This window comes from Rhipicephalus microplus, chromosome X (assembly GCF_043290135.1).
Source record: "Rhipicephalus microplus isolate Deutch F79 chromosome X, USDA_Rmic, whole genome shotgun sequence".
Classification (NCBI taxonomy): domain Eukaryota; kingdom Metazoa; phylum Arthropoda; class Arachnida; order Ixodida; family Ixodidae; genus Rhipicephalus; species Rhipicephalus microplus.
In genome coordinates, this window is record NC_134710.1 from 109324643 (window position 1) to 109343616 (window position 18974).

The 18974-nt window shown below is 44.5% G+C and overlaps 2 protein-coding genes across 3 annotated transcripts in view; one reads left to right on the forward strand and one right to left on the reverse strand.

Annotated features, from left to right (window-relative positions):
* Positions 1-18974, forward strand: part of LOC119176760 (carboxypeptidase M) — a 112755-nt gene that overhangs the window by 91521 nt on the left and 2260 nt on the right. The window contains exon 1 of one of the 2 annotated variants that reach the window (XM_037428117.2): positions 17248-18285. The exons of the other annotated variant lie outside the window; for it this stretch is intronic. Coding sequence (XP_037284014.2) covers positions 17255-18285 — 1031 coding nt within the window. The 5' untranslated portion in view covers positions 17248-17254. Of the gene's footprint in view, positions 1-17247; positions 18286-18974 lie in introns of those variants that run through there. 2 annotated transcript variants of the gene reach the window in all.
* On the reverse strand, positions 5775-16009 carry LOC119176256 (GEL complex subunit OPTI). Its single transcript, XM_037427450.2, has 4 exons — positions 15767-16009; positions 15280-15383; positions 11944-12073; positions 5775-6004 (listed from the first exon to the last, which is right to left on the reverse strand). Exons 1-4 carry the CDS (start codon positions 15869-15871, stop codon positions 5963-5965), a joined length of 381 nt encoding a protein of 126 aa, XP_037283347.1. The 5' UTR covers positions 15872-16009; the 3' UTR covers positions 5775-5962.

Here is an 18974-nt window from a genome sequence, read left to right on the forward strand (position 1 = left end):
ACAATTCGTGACTTCGGGAATCGCGGGGATTCCAAGCTCCAGACTATCGTATAGAGCCCCAGTCGACACTTTGTACGGCAACGACAGCAATGCAGGTGACAAGGTATGACTGAATGTGTGTCTAGCAGACGAAATGTTTGCAGAGCAGCTGAGCCTGAAGGCTCATTCACACCGAAGGCGGCGCAGCGAAGCGGGATTTCCTAAGCGGGGAGTGCGTGAACCTGTTCAGACCGCATGCCTCCTTCGTCTGGCCGCGCGGCAGAAGAGGCGGGCATGTCGCGATTTTGCGCACGTGTCGCTATGACGTGTCAGTGCTTCTCTCAAACGTACACCCGCCCCACCACCGCACCTCCGCTGAGTGGCATTCTGATTGACTGCGGCAAAGCGGCGAGTCTCGGCAGGCAGCGAAAAATTGCTCTGAAAGCGATCGCCCTTGCCACCTGGTTTTTCTCCCGCTTTTGCCACCTGGAGAGGAGGTTTCTGCCATTTTCCGTCTTGCCCCCTCGCCGCTTTGGCCACCTCGCCTTCGGTGTGAACGAGCCTTGACGTCACTTTTCTGTGAAGGTGTGGCGTGATCTGGAGGTGACCACGAGGAAGCGCTAGAAACTTCTGGCGCTAGAAATGGCGGGATTGCCGGCCGTTTTGAATAGTGCTAGATACCAGTGATATAAATCAATAAAAGTGATAATTATTCATCTCTCTGTTGCGTTTTAGGTCGCGAATCACTGCTACGGGATCTATAGCTAATCACTGATGCAAAAATCTTGGCATGAATAAATCTGATGTCGGTGCTCCTTTAACGAATGGACCAGTCAAATTAAAGATGACATAAAAAAAGCTTCGAAGAAAATTATTACTGACATAAATACCGAGGTTATGGAAGCCAAACTAGCGCACATGATCAGGAAAAAGCAGAATCTAGCACAGTATTGGAACTTAGCCGATTAAACAGGAATCTAAGAAAACAGATTGCCAGCCTTAACAGAGATACTGAGCAATATTGCTCATACCTAAACCAACAACAATGGAATGAATTTTGTGAACGAAGTGCCGAACAACTTAGAAATGGGAAAGCATGGAAATTAGTCAAACATCTTCTTGATGAAGAGAATACTAGGACTAATCAAAGACGCAACTTTGTAAGGGTCATATATATGGCTCTCAAAAGCAAGGACATTGGGACGGTCATGGAAGAACTGATCCAGAAATATCTCCTGTTGAACAAGGGTGGAATAAGCAATTGTACCGTTACATACAAAAGTATGCCACAGCAAGATTTAGACAAGCCTTTCACGACTGCAGAGGTAAGAAGAGTATTGAATGATTTAAACAGAAGATCTCCCCCAGGTCTAGATAAACAAAGTACTAGATAAACAAAGTGTAATAAACAAAGTACAAGGTCTAGATAAACAAAGTGTAATAAACAAAGTACTCAGAAACCTAGATGAACCCTTGACCGAGCAGCTAACAGAGTTCATCAACGAGGCATGGACTACTGGCACAGTGCCAGGGAGTGGAAAGCGCCACAAGTGATCTTAATCCCAATGCCAGTAAAACCACCAACCTTATATAACCTGCGACCGATTTTCCTTACAACGTGCGTAGGTAAAGTAGCTGAAAATGCTATCCTAAACAGGCTGAAAAACCACTTTAACAAATACACACACAATATGATTGGCTTTAGACAAGCCCTGTCCACACAGGATGCTATGATACAGCTCAAGCATCACATATTGGACCGACACTCTAGAACCACCAAAGCCATTCTAGAACTCGACTTGGAAAAAGCTTTTGATAACGTGATAAATGAATATATTTTATCCACAATCGTGCATCTGGGACTTGGGGAGAGGCTATAGGAATACGTAAAATCTTTTCTTCGGAACTGTACTGCGAAGCTTAGAGTGGGAGACAATGAAACGGAATGACTACAACTTGGGGATAAGGGCACTCCACAAAGTTCCAATCTTTCTCCAGTACTGTTTAACGTATGCATAATAGGTCTCTTCAGAGCTTTGAATAAGATAGAAAATATTGAACACACTGTTTACGCTGACGATCTCACCATTCGGTGCTCACACAGAAGCAATGGTCAAATACAGGATGTATTAGATCAAGCAGTCGGGACAGTGGAGGAATACCTAAAGCCCACGGGGCTAAGATGCTCCTCACACAAATCGAAGCTACTATTGTACCGGAAGTAAAGGAGAAGACCAAAACGTTGACAACCACTGTCCAAATGCAAGATCAAATTATTCACCACCAATGAGGACAAAATCCCCAGAGTGAATGAGATAAGAGTCTTGAGATTGATTGATTGATTGATTGATTTGTGAGGTTTAACGTCCCAAAATCACCATATGATTATGAGAGACACTGTAGTAGAGGACTCCAGAAATTTCGACCACCTGGGGTTCTTTAACGTGCAGCCAAATCTGAGCACACAGGCCTACATTTCTGCCTCCATCGGAAATGCAGCCGCCGCAGCCGGGATTCGATCCCGCGACCTGCGGGTCAGCAGCTGAGTACCTTAGCCACTAGTCCTGGGATATTTTATCCCAGAGTCCTGGGATATTTTATCGATGCGAAAGGAGGGAACAACACAGCGCTTAAAAATATCATGCTCAAAACAGAGAATGCGTACAGAGTAATCAAAAGACTTGCAGGAAAACATAGAGGGATGAAGGAGAACAATCTCCTCCGGCTTGTCAACTGCTTCGTCCTCAGTGATGTCATATATTCAGCGGCAACGTATAACCGGTCGCAATACTAAGCACTAAAGTTGGACGCTGCTATCAGGAAAGTAGTCAAGAAAGCGCTTGGCCTAGCTATGCGCAGTAGTACAAGCAGCCTGTTAGACCTAGGTAATCACAATACCCTAACTGAAATAGCAGAAGCACAAAGAACATCACAGCTAATACAACTTTCCTCAACTAAAACAGGCAAGGTCATTCTTGATAAAATTAAGATCAATCCCACAATAGCAAGTGAAAGCTACATTGAATTACAGGAACAGATTACAAATTATATAGTGGTTGCTCCGCTACCTAAAAACCTACACCCTACCTATAATCATAGAAGGAGGGGGGGCTGGCGCTAATACTTTGATTCAGAGACTAGACAGAGCAGGGAAGGGCGCCTGCTTTGTGGATGCTGCAGAGTTTAGGGGCCGACCAAGCTACTCAGCAGTCGTAGTAAATCACAAAGGGAACTGCACAAATGCTGCATCAATTAACAACAATAAACCCGGGATCGCAGAGCAAGTAGTGATAGCCATGGCATTAACGAAGAATAATTGCACGGAATTTTATTGCGACTCCAGGCAGGCAATCACTGCTTTTAGCAGGGGAAGGGTTGCTCCACAGGTGGCCAGAGCGGTCAGTACAATAAAAAAGCATGGATATTAGGTACATTTACTGGTTTCCCGGACGCATAGGTAAAATCGAAGGCCTACGAGTCAATCCAAACGAGTCGGCCAACAGCGTTGCCTGCGATCTTAACGACTGGCACGCTTTTACAAATGGCCCCAGCTTCGCTGGATTGATTCCACTACACAAAGATAAGCTCACTACGTATAATGAAATCGCTAAACACTTCTATCTCGGCAGAATTTATCCGCACCCCCTGCAAACTTAAACAGAGCACAGGCCATAACACTTAGACAACTACAAACAAAATCATACTATTCACCGGTTCAAATCAGTGAGTGGTATGGAGTGGAAGAAATAGAAATTACATGCAAAGCCTGCAACGAAAATGCATGCACATTAGACCACATTTTCTGGGACTGCAGTTCACTGGGGCCCGGTATTAAGTGTGAACGCTTTGAAACCATCAGACCATCAGCTTATGACAATCAAATCCTGGCTGTCCAATGCACGCACGACAGGGCCAGGAGGCTCAGCCTCCCTGTTCCGTCAGGGGAATAGCCAGTTTGACACATTCGCGTCATGTACAGGATAAAAAATAAAGTTTTAAAGAAGAAGAAGATGTCTCACTTACAGATGTCAAGACATTTGAAGATTTAAGGTTAAGCCTATACAAGAATACAGTCGTAAAACTTGCACATGTTTTCCACATGAGTATCTCCGTGCATGCAAACTGTTGGATATGAACTCAGCTTTGCAAATATATATAATCAGTCCACACTTTTCTAAGGGTGTGCAAACATGGGATGTCTTTGTTGCCACTAACAATGGTGTCGTGCAAATTCCTTGGTGAGCAGGCCTGCCAAAGCAATTTTTGCAGAGGTGCGACAAGTTACAGAAATTAATGCTTCTGGTTGAGTGCAAATATTCACCTACGCCCCTTCATAATGGTGGAGGTTTTAACTAACTATTCAAGAGCTATACAAACATCTGGGCTATGTAACTTCAATTTAACTCTCTGATTTCTGTCAGTAGGTACAGTGTGCACTGTTTTTCGATGAAGGCTTTCGAAAATGCTGTAGGCCTGTGTGCTCAGATTTGGGTGCACGTTGCAGAACCTCAGGTGGTCAAAATTTCCGGAGCCCTCCACAATGGCGTCTCTCATCACATGGAGGTTTTGGGACGTTAAACCCCACATATCAGTCAATCAATGTGCACTGTTTTGGCAAATATACTTTTCTAACAGCTAGAATGTCATCCTCTACATTTTTTTACCCTAGTATAGGTACCCCGAAAGTAAAACAGAGCCCCCAAGCTGCGACTCAACTAGGCAAAACTACATGCCAGTGCACCCTTTATCAGTAGATAACAAGAGAGCGTCAGCTCATTTGGCTGTCCCACCCAAATATTTTGATGCTCACCTAATCAGCAGCTCAAGCAAATCTACACTCCTACTATCACTACTCATCAGGGGCAGTTTCAATGCTTTATGCATTTGCTTGCCTATGTCACAAGAGATCCTCTGAACTATACACTTTCTGCATAGCCACGAATGCCACCATTTCTGCCCCCGACATGCAGTGGTGGTAGCAGTGCTGCTTTACTTGAGCTAGTCATAAAGCGAACTTCAAAATACTGGGATAGGTCAACCATATACATCTTCATTCTTCATCTACAGCATCTCTGCCAATATAGCGCGCTGGCATGAAGTTTTGCCCAGTTTGGCCACAGCTTACATACTTGATTTTACTTTTGGGGCATCTGCACATTACAGAAAAATCCGAGCAGGCACTCCCCCCTACGGTGAAAGATAATAGGAGTCTCAGGAAGGAAGAACTGCTCAGTAACGAATCAAAATTCAAGATGGCACTGAAGAGCCACACATGCTTCTAATGAAATGGTTTATTGAAGAGGCATGTATTCACTGTTATTGTTAGCCTCTGTCCTGCAAGTAACAACAGTGAAAGAAGCAGTAAAAATGGTGGGAGGGCTGGAGGTGATGCTTGCTCTGTCATTAGAGGATATGTCAAATTTCCTGAAAAGGGGACAGTGGCACTTGCTTGGATGGGTATGCTTGCTCAGTATTTTACTGAACATATTTCGGAAGTTAGTGGCATATTACAAAATTGAGCACCACACCTTACAAACTATGTTCTGGCGCTAACAAAAGAAAAAGCACTGGCACAATCTCATCTAACATGGTACAGACAAATGTTGTACAAGGCTCACTATTCAATAAAATTAGAAATTACAGCAGTTGTCTGTATGTGCCTTCAATACATTTCTCAATATGCAGTGGCCTTTCCATCCCTGCTTGACCAGAACACAAGAGTAGGCCTTGCATGCTGGTTTCCCAACACACAGCTTTGTAACGAAGTCTTGAAAATCACAACACAGAGCCGAACATCTCTAAAAAACTTGTAGATTTATTGTATGCAACGTGTATAAGACATGTGATGTGCTAGTGACAAAAAAATGAATAGAACCACTTCCACATGCTTTCACGTGTCCATTTCACCTTGCCCTAAACGCAGATGGATGGAAGAATTGTGCCACCACACACGTCACCACCAGTCCTTCAGGTCACGAATGCGTCAGTCATATTGCATTGCAGAATAGATCATAATCCATGTTACCTGAGCAACGAAACAAACAAAAAAAATTTACAATTCATGACAACAGACTAATAATGCATGCGATGCAACATCATCACCATGCACAAAATCAAATATAACATCCAAATGTAACATCCTATTGTAACTGGATCACACAGGGAATCAAGAAGTTTGTATCATGATGATTATATCAGCATTCCCTTTAAAACAGGACAATGACAAATGGTGCCAAGATTTTTCTTTCAAATATTTTTGTGCGTCTATAACCAGTTCATTTTTATACTTCAAGCCAGCGGTCGGCAACCTCCAGCCTGAAGGGAAGTAGGTATTATGTGGCCCTAGGCACATCATAACCCCTCTCACCTCTCCTCGTCGCTTCTTATCTGAAAGCCAACATTTTAGTTTTGACATCAAATGGAGTTTTTACTTGTAACTTGCTTGCAAAATGCAACTTTGTGACATGCGTGCTGAAAATAAATACGATTTCTTTACTGCTATCACAATTTTTTTTTACATTTCTGTCAAGTTGGCAAATTTTTTCTACGCCTGCAAAGCCCCCACATCCCCATACTGCTCCTGTCGTGTAGGCATCAAGCAACTCGGACCTCTCACTCAAAAGGTGGCCAACCCCTGCTCTAAGCTGCATTATGCGCAGTAAAACATGTACTTCATTATGCATTGTCCTTTCCTTTGTGGCACCGATCTTCTAGCTTTCTTCTACTAGTATCTACAGCCGGTTTCCCTCACCCCTTGAGCTCTCATAAAAAATGAAACCTTGGTCGTGCTTAAAAACTCACTGCTGGATGAACACTGACATTCCAATAGATGATGCTGAACAATTTCTGCAACATCTCAGCACACCATGTTCGATCCCCTTCATCTAAATACTTCCTCTTAAACTACGCGCTTTCAGTATCTGAGAGTTTAGGTCCCAAAACAAACCATGTTACGATTACGAGGGACACCACGGAGGAGGGCTCTAAACAGTCTCATCACCTCGTGTTTAACATGCACTGATATCACACAGCACATAGGCTTGAACCATGCACTTTCAGACACCCTGCTTTAGCTTGGAAAAGTGCACTATTTTATTTAAGTTAAAACATTTTCTTTTGTGTTTTTTTCGTTAAAGTTCGATAGCTGGCTTGCTCTCCTACACAGTAGTGCTTTTGTTTCCGATTTTACATTTGCATAACAGCCTTTTGTTCCCCATTGTCCACCCTGTTAGCATTATACTGGCTGGTGTTGTGCCGCTGCCTTGCTGGTCACTACTCGCAGTCATCGTTCCATGCAGAGCGGCATCCCTAAGCTGGGAGCGACGATCCCTAAGCTGAACATCCCTAAGCTGGGTGCGACAAAGCAACATTTTTGGGTGGCATGAACAATAAAGCCTGGTGCATGTGCGGTGCTGCCTGTTCGGCTTCATGCTGACCTCACCAGACTGGACTTGCCCTGTCCTGGTGCGAGAGAAACTGACTGGGAGCCATAAACTCCAAAATAGGATTATTAGAGCAGTCAACGACCCACCACATGGTCCTACATCGGCACCGGGTATTGTCCCTTGGAAGCCCAGGCGTTATGTGCCAGTAAGTGAAGCCGGATTGGTAGACTTTTGCCACCACTTGGAGAAGAGAAGGTAGGGGTGGACACCACCGTTCCCATTTAATCGGGTGCACCAATGAGCACCCTGCCTGTTCTTTTGAGAGTTTAAAACATCAAGATGTAAATGCTCTGTATAAAGTATTTTTCTGTCTTCAACTTGTCCTCATAACTGCTCTGAGCACGAGAAACACACGCTTTCATACCAGCCATGCGACCCCAGCCCTGGAAGTTGGGGATCGGTGGGATACTGCGACACGGGTTTCCTAGCAGTTGCAGAGGCGGCATGATATCTTGACAGCTCAATCCTAACAGTGGTGGCAGTGGTGGCAGTGGTGGGATATCACTCCACCTCATTTGTAACGCTGGTCAATTCTCTCGTATTTATTCCTCTGAACTTTGAGTTTTTTTTTATTATATAAAAGCAATAAATAGCATAGCTGCCCATTAATTTTCATTCATGCTCTATAGTAGTCCTTGAAAGCTTATTTTGCTCACACTTCTGTACTTCAAAGTTTACACCACCCATGTCTCCATGCGCTTTCTAATTTATGGTTGTGACGTGCACTGCCAATACTAAGCATCCCATAGCTCTTCGATCATTCTCCTGCCTTGCCTCCACCAAGGCACGATACTGGGGGTGTCCCTAGAGCGGCCAATGATGCTCCAAAAATGAGCGAGCTCAAGCTTTGCTGCAATACTTGACTATAGAACAAACCGGTCAAGGCTGGGACCAGCCACTTGGAATAAAGAATTGTTAGAAAAAAAAAAAACCACATGCTAACAGTAGCAGTGATGGAAGCGCCTTTTTACTTTTTGGAGCATACTTTGGCGCAGGAAAAGTATTGCTTTGGAGCGGCTATAAGTGCTTTCGGAGCAGCAAGAAATGCTAGTTTAGAGCAGCTACTCTTGTTTTAAGGGCAGATATTAAATTCGACACACACTAATTGGAGTTGAGAGCATTGTCTCTCTCATAAATAATAATACTTCTTATTAAATATATTTAACAGACAACAATCAATGTAAATTTCAGGTAGCAAACATTGGCAGGTTGATAAAATTTGCTGTGAAATGAGCTACAATTTAAATTACTAGTATTTATGGCAGAAATCAAAACAAACCAGAAAAGCCGAGCACCACATTTTTGAAGTAAACACTGTTCCATATAACTGTTGCCAAATAAGCAGTAGATAATTGGTATGAGATAAAAGCAATCAAGCCCGCTTTGTCATTTCACCACACTAATCTGCATGTCTAGCTCAGAAAAAAAAAAAAGCCAAACTAGCTATATGCCTAATATGCGAGTTCTTGTCGCACAAATGAGATCAGAGCCAATAATGCTACACACATAGAAGCACACTGGGATGATAGTACACATATTTTTTTCAGTTTCTTTAGCACTTGTGCATCAATCACGCAGTAAAAGTTCGTCATCCTGATTCTCTCAGTGTCACTTCGGAGCAGGTTTGGAGCAATTACTAACAATAATGACTGTTTAAAACAGCATGGAGCAGAAATTTTCTTTTGGAGCAGTTTGGAGTAATTGGAGCAGCACTTCCATCACTGCAGAAGTAACATAAAAGTACAGGAAAAGCTCTGCCCACATAGCTAGAGTGGCCTTGAATAGCACTCTGAGACCCCGAGTTCTTTACCGATGCCTGCACTAAAAATACAAGCGTGCCACTGCAGTGACTTTGGAGAAAAAAAAATTGCCCGCAGCTTCCCTCGGGGGAACACTGAGGAGGATGCGGAGCATATAATTGGTTAACGGGGTGTTAAAGTGCGACTTACTTGGGTCGATGGCTAAATTGGTTAACGTGGTTGTGAAATGGGGTGTTAAATTGCGACCTACTTGGGTCGATGGCTAAATTGGTTAACGTGGTTGTAGGAGGGGGTGTTAAATGAGTGAACACGTACACACGTATGCGAAAGGACGGCGCTGGTCGAAGGGACGTCGATCATTGTGTTTGTGGATTCGTTGGAATTCATTTCACCGCGACCTTGGACGTCGACGCGCCGTACAAACAAACCGACGAGCGGCAACTGAGCGAGCGAGCGCCGACCTTGAGTATATATACAGCGCGACGGCGCATGCACTGTCAGCTGTTGAATGTTCTCGAAGGAGAAGCGCGCGCGCGGCACAGATGGCAATGGCGCGACGGCGCATGCGCTGTCAGCTGTCGAATGTTCTCGAAGGAGAAGCGCGCGCGGCACAGATGGTGGGCGACGGCGCGACGGCGCATGCGCGCGCGTCAGCTGTCGAATGTTTGAGAAGCGGTGCGGACGGCGCGGACGGCGCACTACAAGGCGCGAGTATGAGATGCTTCCGCATCTAAAAGTGAACATAGCTGGTTGATGCAGCCATAAAAGTTTTCCTTTGAAACCATAACAAGCTGTAGACAAGAAATGTGAAAGCTTCATCTTGAGATACCTGCATCTGAAGAGTTAGCAGACAACAGCCCTTACTCAGTGGAAACTATAAAAGTTTTTAAAGCACATCTGTATAATCAGTCAGTAAGTTGAACTAAGATTACATACCACACACCATGCACAGAGGGGTCCACTGTTAAAGGCAATACCTGAGCGTGTCGTCTGCTCGGCGCCACTGCCGGCCGGTAGCGGAAACTTGTTTTGCGCAGGAGCAGTGAGCGCAGTGGGCGGCGCTCGTTTGTAGTCTGCTACGGTTTCGGACATGCTTCAGCTCATCGCGAAGCGCTTTCGTGGTAGCAAAATCTTTAGATAGTAGCTTTCCTTTGAGCTAGAATGAAAATGCCTGTAAGGATCTATATTCAGATAGCTATCCCCTAGCCCGTCAGCTGGACTGCCGTGTCTCGTTCTCCTTCTCGTTAAAGAATTGCCCGCTTCAATAAATCTTTCTGTTGACGCCAGTTAAAGGCGCTTGTAAATTCTTTGTTCAGCTTACGCACTGCAGCAGACCAAATCTGCATTAGTGCACATGAAATAACTGCTCCACAAGGATGAATGATTGATAGTGTGCACGGTTTATCATCCCAAAACCACCATATGACGAGAGACGCCGTAGTGGAGGGTTCCGAAAATTTCAACCACCTGTGGTTCTTTAATGTGCACCCAAATCTAAGCACATGGGCCTACAGCATTTTTGCCTCCATCGGAAATGCAGCCACCGCACCCTGGATTCGATCTCATGATCTGCGGGTCATCAGCAGAGTACCTTCGCCGCTAGACCATTGCGGCGGGGCCTTGCTCCACGCACACACAAAAAATACTCTTTATAAAGCTATGCTGGAAAAAAGATGACTGTAAAGAAGTCATGCTTCGTTTACCACCTAAAATATCCTCTTCAGACAAGCATTATGGTGCCATTGTCAGAAACACATTAAACACATGGGGCATAATTTCAAAGCACTCAGTATTACATTCCAAGAAAGAAAATGAATGAATGTGTTGTCTTGTGCGAGTTCCACCAATTGGAGTTAATGAGTGTGCAATATATTATCTCATTATTCTGCTAGCAGCCATGTTCAGTACTTGCATAAAATAATTAACTGTTAGGCCCAAAATTCATGCACATTTTTTTTTGTGCGGTATTCAGTCCGAGCGGAGAAAAATGCATTTCACGTTGTTTTTTGACCGCGGCAGGTCAAAAACCAACGTGAAATGATCGTCAAACATTGTGGTGCCTCCTGCAAAATTATTGTCTGGAGGAATATGGAGCACAATAAAATTAAATGATTGCTAGTTGCTCCCTCAGGAAGCCGGCAAGAATATCCACACAGAGTTTCAAGCAATGTGAAGAAACAGGCAACGTGGACGCCCCTTTGAAGTTCGCGTACACAAATGTGGACACCGTGACTGAAAGGGATATCAGTGAGGTAGTATGTTATATAATCTAATTTCCTAGCAGCTTTCCCACAACTTTCAATCTGAGCTCACCGTGCAGCCTCTGGACAAATTTTAAAGCACCGTGCCCGACTTTGCGACGAGCTGAAGCGAGGTCGCAACTGTAGCAGATGACAAACGAGCACCGCCCACTGCGCTTAATGCTCCTGCGCTTAATGCTCCTGCGCTAAACTCGTTTCCGCTGCCGAACGGCAGTGGCACCGAGCAGACGACACGCGCTCCTGTGTTGCCTTTAACAGTGGACCCCTCTGTACACCTACTTCAGCTATGATAATGGGTTATGAAGCCTCAATTCACATATTCTAAACCTTGATTTATGATAAACTATAAGCGTAAAAAAATTGGAGACTGGCTGGGTACATAACTTTTCGTGTCTGACAAAGAACATTTAGTTTTTCCTACAGGTTACAAAAAAAAAAACATACCTGCTTACCACATATACAGGCACTTTAGGAGTGATTCTTAGAGGATGTGCTTACCAAAAAACCTGCAAATGATGTGACAAAACCTTCTTTTACAAGTTCCCACACACCACCATACTCTTCATCATCCACCTTTTGGAATGAGCTGGTGTAGCCATACACAAGTACTGCATTGACACAGAAGAACCTGCACAGAGCAAATGGGCATCAACTAAGTTCAAAGTTCCGTCGTAAGCTTTGACATTCCATATCTTTTGTTAAAACAAAGAGAAAGCGAAGAGTTCATTAAGAAACAGCAGAGAGGTTGACCTGATGCACACTTCAGTTTCTGTGGTGAAGTGTGAAGTTTTGCTCATCACAAAAAAGAACACAGCTTGGTTATATCATGTTGGCACTACATACAACACAACTACTGTACAATGAAAGGTAAGAGCGAATGACAGAAAACATGAAAAACCATCAATAGTGAAACGATCATCACACAATGAATGTACAAGTTGAACAAATAATTTTTTTTCTGAACATCAAGAGTGAAAACAACTTAACATTTCCTAATTATCTATTTCTTCAGGGCTTTAAAATTTTAAAAAATGTTATACAGCTACTGCACGCTTTCAGCACACCTTTCAAAGTTTATTAAAGGTAAGTGTAGGTTTTTCAATGCTTATTGATATTGCCACGTTCCATTTCTAAAGTTTTGTTATCGCCCCAATGCACTACACAATTCTCAGCGCAACCCCCCGCCGCGGTGGTCTAGTGGCTAAAATACTCGGCTGCTGACCCGCAGGTCGCGGGATCGAATCCCGGCTGCGGCGGCTGCATTTCTGATGGAGGCGGAAATGTTGTAGGCCCGTGTGCTCAGAACCCCAGGTGGTCGGAAAAGAACCCCAGGTGTTAAAGAACCCCAGGTGGTCGGAATTTCCGGAGCCCTCCACTACGGCGTCTCTCATAATCATATGGTGGTTTTAGGATGTTAAACCCCACAAATCAATCAATCAATTCTCAGCGCAAACCGCGCCTGCAGTTTTCGAGAAGCTTCAGGACTGCAGTAGATCATTTCGATAAGATCACGCCCACTCTGCGAACTGTACAGATTATTCTGGAATCTACGTCACCGCCAGCGATAACGCTAGAACATTCGATGGCAAGAGTATAAATGCCGACGCACTTCGCCGCTTGTCAGTAGTTGATGTACGGCCGATGCTCCGTTCACTGCTATCTGTGCAAGACTGCTACTGTAATCGGTCTTTCTGTTTACCGGGCACAGGTTCGCCCAAATAAACAGTTAAATCCCAACACAAAGTCTCCTGTCTTCAGCCACGTCACGACCCCGTGACAATATAATAATTGGGTAGCAAATGCTTGACAACTTTGCTTGAAATCAGCTGGAGTGGCTGGCATATTTTTGTTGTGTTTAAAAGCAAGGTGTGCTTATCCCAATTCACTTTATTCCAAAGCCAATGTTAAAAGCAAGGTGTGCCTATCCCAATTCACTTTATTCCAAAGCCAATGCAGCGCCATAAAGGAAACGAACTACACTATTGCTGAAATAATAACTGATGGTTAAATGAATTTAACATCTAAAAACCACAATATGATTATGGGAGATGCTATAGTGGAGGGCTCTGGAAGTTTCGACCACTTGGGGCTCTTCAAGGTGTATATAAATTCAAGTACACCTGCCTCGAGCATTTTCACCCCCATCGAAAATGAGATCACTACAGCCACAGTTCAATCCCACAATCTCTGGGTCAGCAGTCGAGCACCATAACCGGTAGACCATATTGGCGGGTCACTACTGTTGAAATAACTACGGTTTATACCATGGTGATGAAGCCTATAAGCTTTCACAAAACTACGTCAGGTATGTTGTTTCTCTCTAGCTCATGCATGATCTTTTTTTTACTTGTATTGTTTAAAGGGATATGGAACAAAATTTTTACAGCCAAGATTTCCAGCAAAATTTAAAGAATGGGGGTTGAAATCAATAGGCACAACCTTCATTTCAGGCAGAAACTAGAAGAAAATAAAAAATTTAGTAAGTTTTTTTTTTTTTTTTTTTTTTTTTTTTTGTGGCAGTTGTACTGTGAATCTCTAGTTCCCAGTGCAACTGCCACACTTAGCAGTTGCACTGTGAACTAGAGGTGACGTTTGGTGACATTGCACTCGCTTGAAAACTGCATCCTAACAATGCCAGCCATTGCCCGTGTCTGTCATCCTGCCAAACTGCCACAACGGTTCCCAGAACCACTACGGTACCAAACAATGCTGTCGACAGGAGTAAAGCATCAGCGCTTTCGTGGAATGGGGAGAGGTTGAGAAAAGGAAGAGGAGGACAGGAACACATGCACCCTACATTCGCCTGGTAGAATGAGACGTTACGGCTGGTGCTCACGTGTAGCCACCGCATGCTAACAATCCTCAAAAATAGAGCCAATTGTTCAAAAATATGTGAAATAAGCTATGTTTATCCGAACAGTGGTGTCCCCCAAGTAGTGTTTCATCAGTTTTTTTTCGTATTTTAGTTCAGTGTCCCTTTAAACATTTCGTTAGATCCCATGTAATTCAAATGATATAATCCATCAGAAATGTAAAATAATTTGTGCAGCACACAAAACCGGCAGCTGGTGTAAACTTACAGCTGTACAGAGATCAGCAAGCTTGACATGAACAGCGCAGCCTGTCCTAAAACATATTGACTCTAGCGCTATATCGCTTTATGTTATGTTGCCGAGATGTTCTCCATGAATGCCAACATACCATCCAAGCATACACAGGTATTGATTGTCTCAGCACACAACACCCAGCACTTTGTGGTTGACATCAGTGAAAGTAGTCGAGGTCACGTGTCGGAGCATTTATGTTAAGCTTCTTGACTACTGTACATGCACCACATACCTTACATAGCAGATTTCTGACTGCAGATAAGCCAAATTGTGATTTTCTCAGTCACAATTGGCTTTATTCAGAAAAGCTGCGAAAGAGAACTGACTGAAGCCAAGAAACTGCACTGTAGGACTTCCACACAACATTGGCTTTATTATTGTGACTAGGGTCCACGTCTCAGATATGAAAGCTTAGCCCATGACAAAGCTATATTTAAGCAGGTTGTGCTTTCCTTAAGTACAGGGGGCGACAGCTAAAAGCACCTTTTGCCCTAAACACACTCACGTCAACACACCGCAAAAAAAAAAGAAAGAAAAGACACAGCTTTTGAACTGCTCGGAGAAGTGGGTCACACATATAGAACATCTCTATAACGAATGACAACTGCACGAGAACGATGTAATCAGCTACAACAGCAGGAATTGTAACAGAACTGAATCCACTCTTCATAATCAAAAAAAAGACATGTATCTACGTGATCAATTTATTTTATTGTGGCATACTTACAATGCGATTCCCAAAAATCCCTTAAGTGGCACCAGGCCCCACGCCAGCCCAAGAAGAATTCCGAGAACCTGTCTTGACCAGTACAAGACGTCGAGAAATTCGTCCTGAAAATAAACCCAAGAAACGGTAACGAATTCCGCGTGGGACGGTGAAGCAGAGAAAACAAACCCTGCGTTTACAATCGCGAATGTTCAGCTTTTATTCTTTTTTTCATCCCCATGAGAGGTGGTTAAATCAAATGGACAAATATCGGACAACATGAACGACAAATCTGGTTAGAGCTTGCGTACTTTCGCATATGCATCGTACTCTAAACCATTATTACAATAGCCGCACGTGCAAACAGTGCCAAAGAAACTTTCGAGAGCCTACAAGTGCACTGCACAACCCTCGGAAAATATATGGGCATAATTTTGTGCAACACGAAGGCGTGCTGTGAATGCAACACGTTCAAAACCAACTCTTGAGGAAATAGTTCATATCTCACCTTGTCGGGCCATTCGGAATTTGGCGTGAACGCTCGTACCCATACAGAGGATAAGTTTCCTTTCACATGACCATTTCTCTCTACTTGTTTTCGCCTCTGGTTCATCTTTTGTCGCTACTGTGTAAAAGTATATTAAGAAAGCTTTAAAACTTCGCTAGTTCAACAACTTCCTCACACTTGATGCTCAAAACGCCGACCGAGCCATCTTGAATCATGCTGGTTTCTTCCACCAAACTTCGCAATCCCCCTATCGGCTCGCAAGTTATGTGAGCACAATAGTTGTGATTTTCTTAAAACCTGGATAATAACAAAATTTTGCAATAGCATAAACATCCGTAAAGTTATGATAGTTGTTCAATGTTGAGTGCGATGTCCTGTTACTCAAAAGTTGTCACATAGGATATGCATGCAAGGGGATATGCGGCAACCTCTTACGGCGCGCTATTTGAAGATGTAATCCAGATGATCTGCGCACACTTCGTTTGGACAAATCTGACACTGCACCCCCACGCGAAGCCGAACAACCACCGATGACACTGTCCTGATCTCAGTTAACTATAAGCATTCATAAGTGTCTTCTGATACAGCCTCATTCACGTGTGAATGAGCTAATAAAAATAAGGATGCCTGTAGAGAGCATGGCTATGAACTGCATGCGACGTAGTACTTCGAACGCAGGTCGGGAGTTGCTCGGAGGATTTCAAACTGGACAGTCGTGTCGCTTACGATCTCCAACGCCAGCATAGCTCTCGCCGACTGGTTCGCCCTCCGCGACCTCCTGACGCCGTGCAGCTCTCGCCGTGTGGTGCCCCGTCCTCGGATTTCTTCGACCGGCTCCCAACTTTTCTATCTCCTTCTTTTTCTGTCGCTTCCCTGCCCTATTTTTAAACTATATATTTCCACTATTTTTTTATCCCTCCTTCCCCCTCCCCTACTTCGCCGTGTCGCCCAAGAGGCAGGCATGAGGTACCTTCTTCCTCTTCTCAAGAACCATTCACGCAAATCCATCGTGTGGTTATACCGGTGGTCCGGAAAAAATAAACAAATAAAACAAACAGACAAAAAAGGAGGAGCACGGAGCCACAACCAGCAGCCTCGCCTTCTCCACCTGTTGCACCTATTTGAAGGACCCTTTTCTCTATCGGTATTTACCTGCTTTTCTAGGGGACGAACAGCGCAGCTGTGGAATTAGTTTGCATATTGGCTTCGGTATTGCCATATGTTTCAAGTACTTCTTGCTAGCGCAACGCTTTAGATTACTACTCTCGGCCTATTTCCCTCTTACTCTTACTTAGAAATAAAAGTTTTCAAAATTACTTTATTTAGTAATCATTAGAAGAATGTCAACCATGCCCTACTTTACTTTCTTTTTTAATTCGTTTCTTCGCTGTAATTTCCTGCTTTCTAGTCAATATACAGCGTAGTGGGCAAGAGCCACGGAATGAGGAGCGAGCAAGCTAGAAACTGTGTTCACTGCCAATTGCTGCCATGTGGCGTTTGAGCTTGTTGGCGCTACATGCCGTGGTTAGCTGGTGCGCGTTAATCGCTGCCGAGGACATGGACGATCTGACTTACCACAGCAAGCAGGCTCGGCGCGAGACTGTGCAGGGCCTGCACGAGGCGTTCAGTAATCTCACCCGTCTAGAGATCGTGGGAAAAGTGTCCAACAGTCCGGTGTACGTGCTCGTCATCTCCCGGACACCACGGCGTCAGTTCTTAGTGCCGCGCGTACACCTGCTGGCCGACTTCCCGGCTGGCAGCGAGCTGCTGATTAAGTTGGCGTCGTACCTTCTGCACGAATACAGCCGAGACGAGGCCGTAACACGTGTCGTCAACAGCAGCGAGATCCACATACTATTCTGGCTCGAGCCGGTCACCGTCAGCGAAAATCCCAAGGATGACTGCTCGGGTGATGACCAGGGTCGTGAGCTGGGAGGCTTCCCGGACTATTTCGATGAGAAGTCCGAGAAGCTCGCTGAGCAGTCTCACAACATTCCCGAGCAGGTGCAGCTGGCGATGCAGTGGCTCAAGCGTGGCAGCTTTGTGCTGGGTGCGCATGTACGCGGCGGCGACGGTGGTATCGCCGTTGCCTATGGCTTCCACAACAGCGTCAAGGATCCTCCCAACGAAGCTCCCGATGAGGACGTGCTGCGCAACCTGTCCATCAGCTATGCAAATTACCACCCTGAAATGAAAAAGGGCACGTCTAGCTGTCCCGGCGGTCGCCTGGGTGGCTTTCCTGGCGGTGTTATCAACGCCGCAGCATGGAAGAAAAGGCCCGGGCTGATGCAGGACTACGCGTACGTGCGCGAAGGTACCCTCACGGTGGACATAGCACTATCCTGCTGCAGGATTCCCAGCGAGGGAACGTTGCGAAAGTTGTGGAAGGAGAACAAGGATGCCATTATTCATTTGCTGAGCCAAGTTCAACGTGCCGTCCGAGGTTACGTCAAGGGTCCTGACGGAACTCACATACCGGGAGCCTTGCTGACGGTCCGCGAACGAAACGTGGGATTCAGGTAACCCTTCTAGCGCTACCCCAAAACACGCATTGATTACGGCTCATTCTGTAGCATATTAGTACCAAACGTTAAAAATATTCCATACTTCATGTTGTTTTTTTTGTTCGTTTGAAGCCACAAATTAGCCTACATTCCCGTATTCGGAGACAAGCAACAAAATATAAAAAATCGTGGCAGATATATTTCACATGTGCCAACGAATCAAGAAACTAACTTTCTTGCTTGAGAAAGACGGTGACCTCGCACCTATCTCGATAAATTTTGTTGTCTGCTTCGATGAAATCACGCGTGAGACCTGCAGTGGTTATCCATTTTTTTATTAAACTCTAAATAGGCTCAATAGGCTCAAGAACTCCTTCGCTTATCTTCGAGGAAAAAACAGCCACAGTGGGCAACGTTTTCAGAACAAGTTCTATGAACGTTGGCATGGCTGCCTACAGAGAAAAAGATTAAAAAATGCGGTTTCTTTAGCAAAGCCCTAAAGAAAGACGTTCTGGCAAGCTGGTTCGTTCATAGTACTTAGACGTCATTAAACTGGACGAAAAAAACTAAGACACAAATAAGAAACATAACGCCACAAGCGCAGTATTGGACTTCAATATCTTGGGCATTCTTAGGACATAGACCCAGGACGGAACCAGATGGCCAAATAGTGCTAGTATTTGAGAATGGGCCTGAATATATTG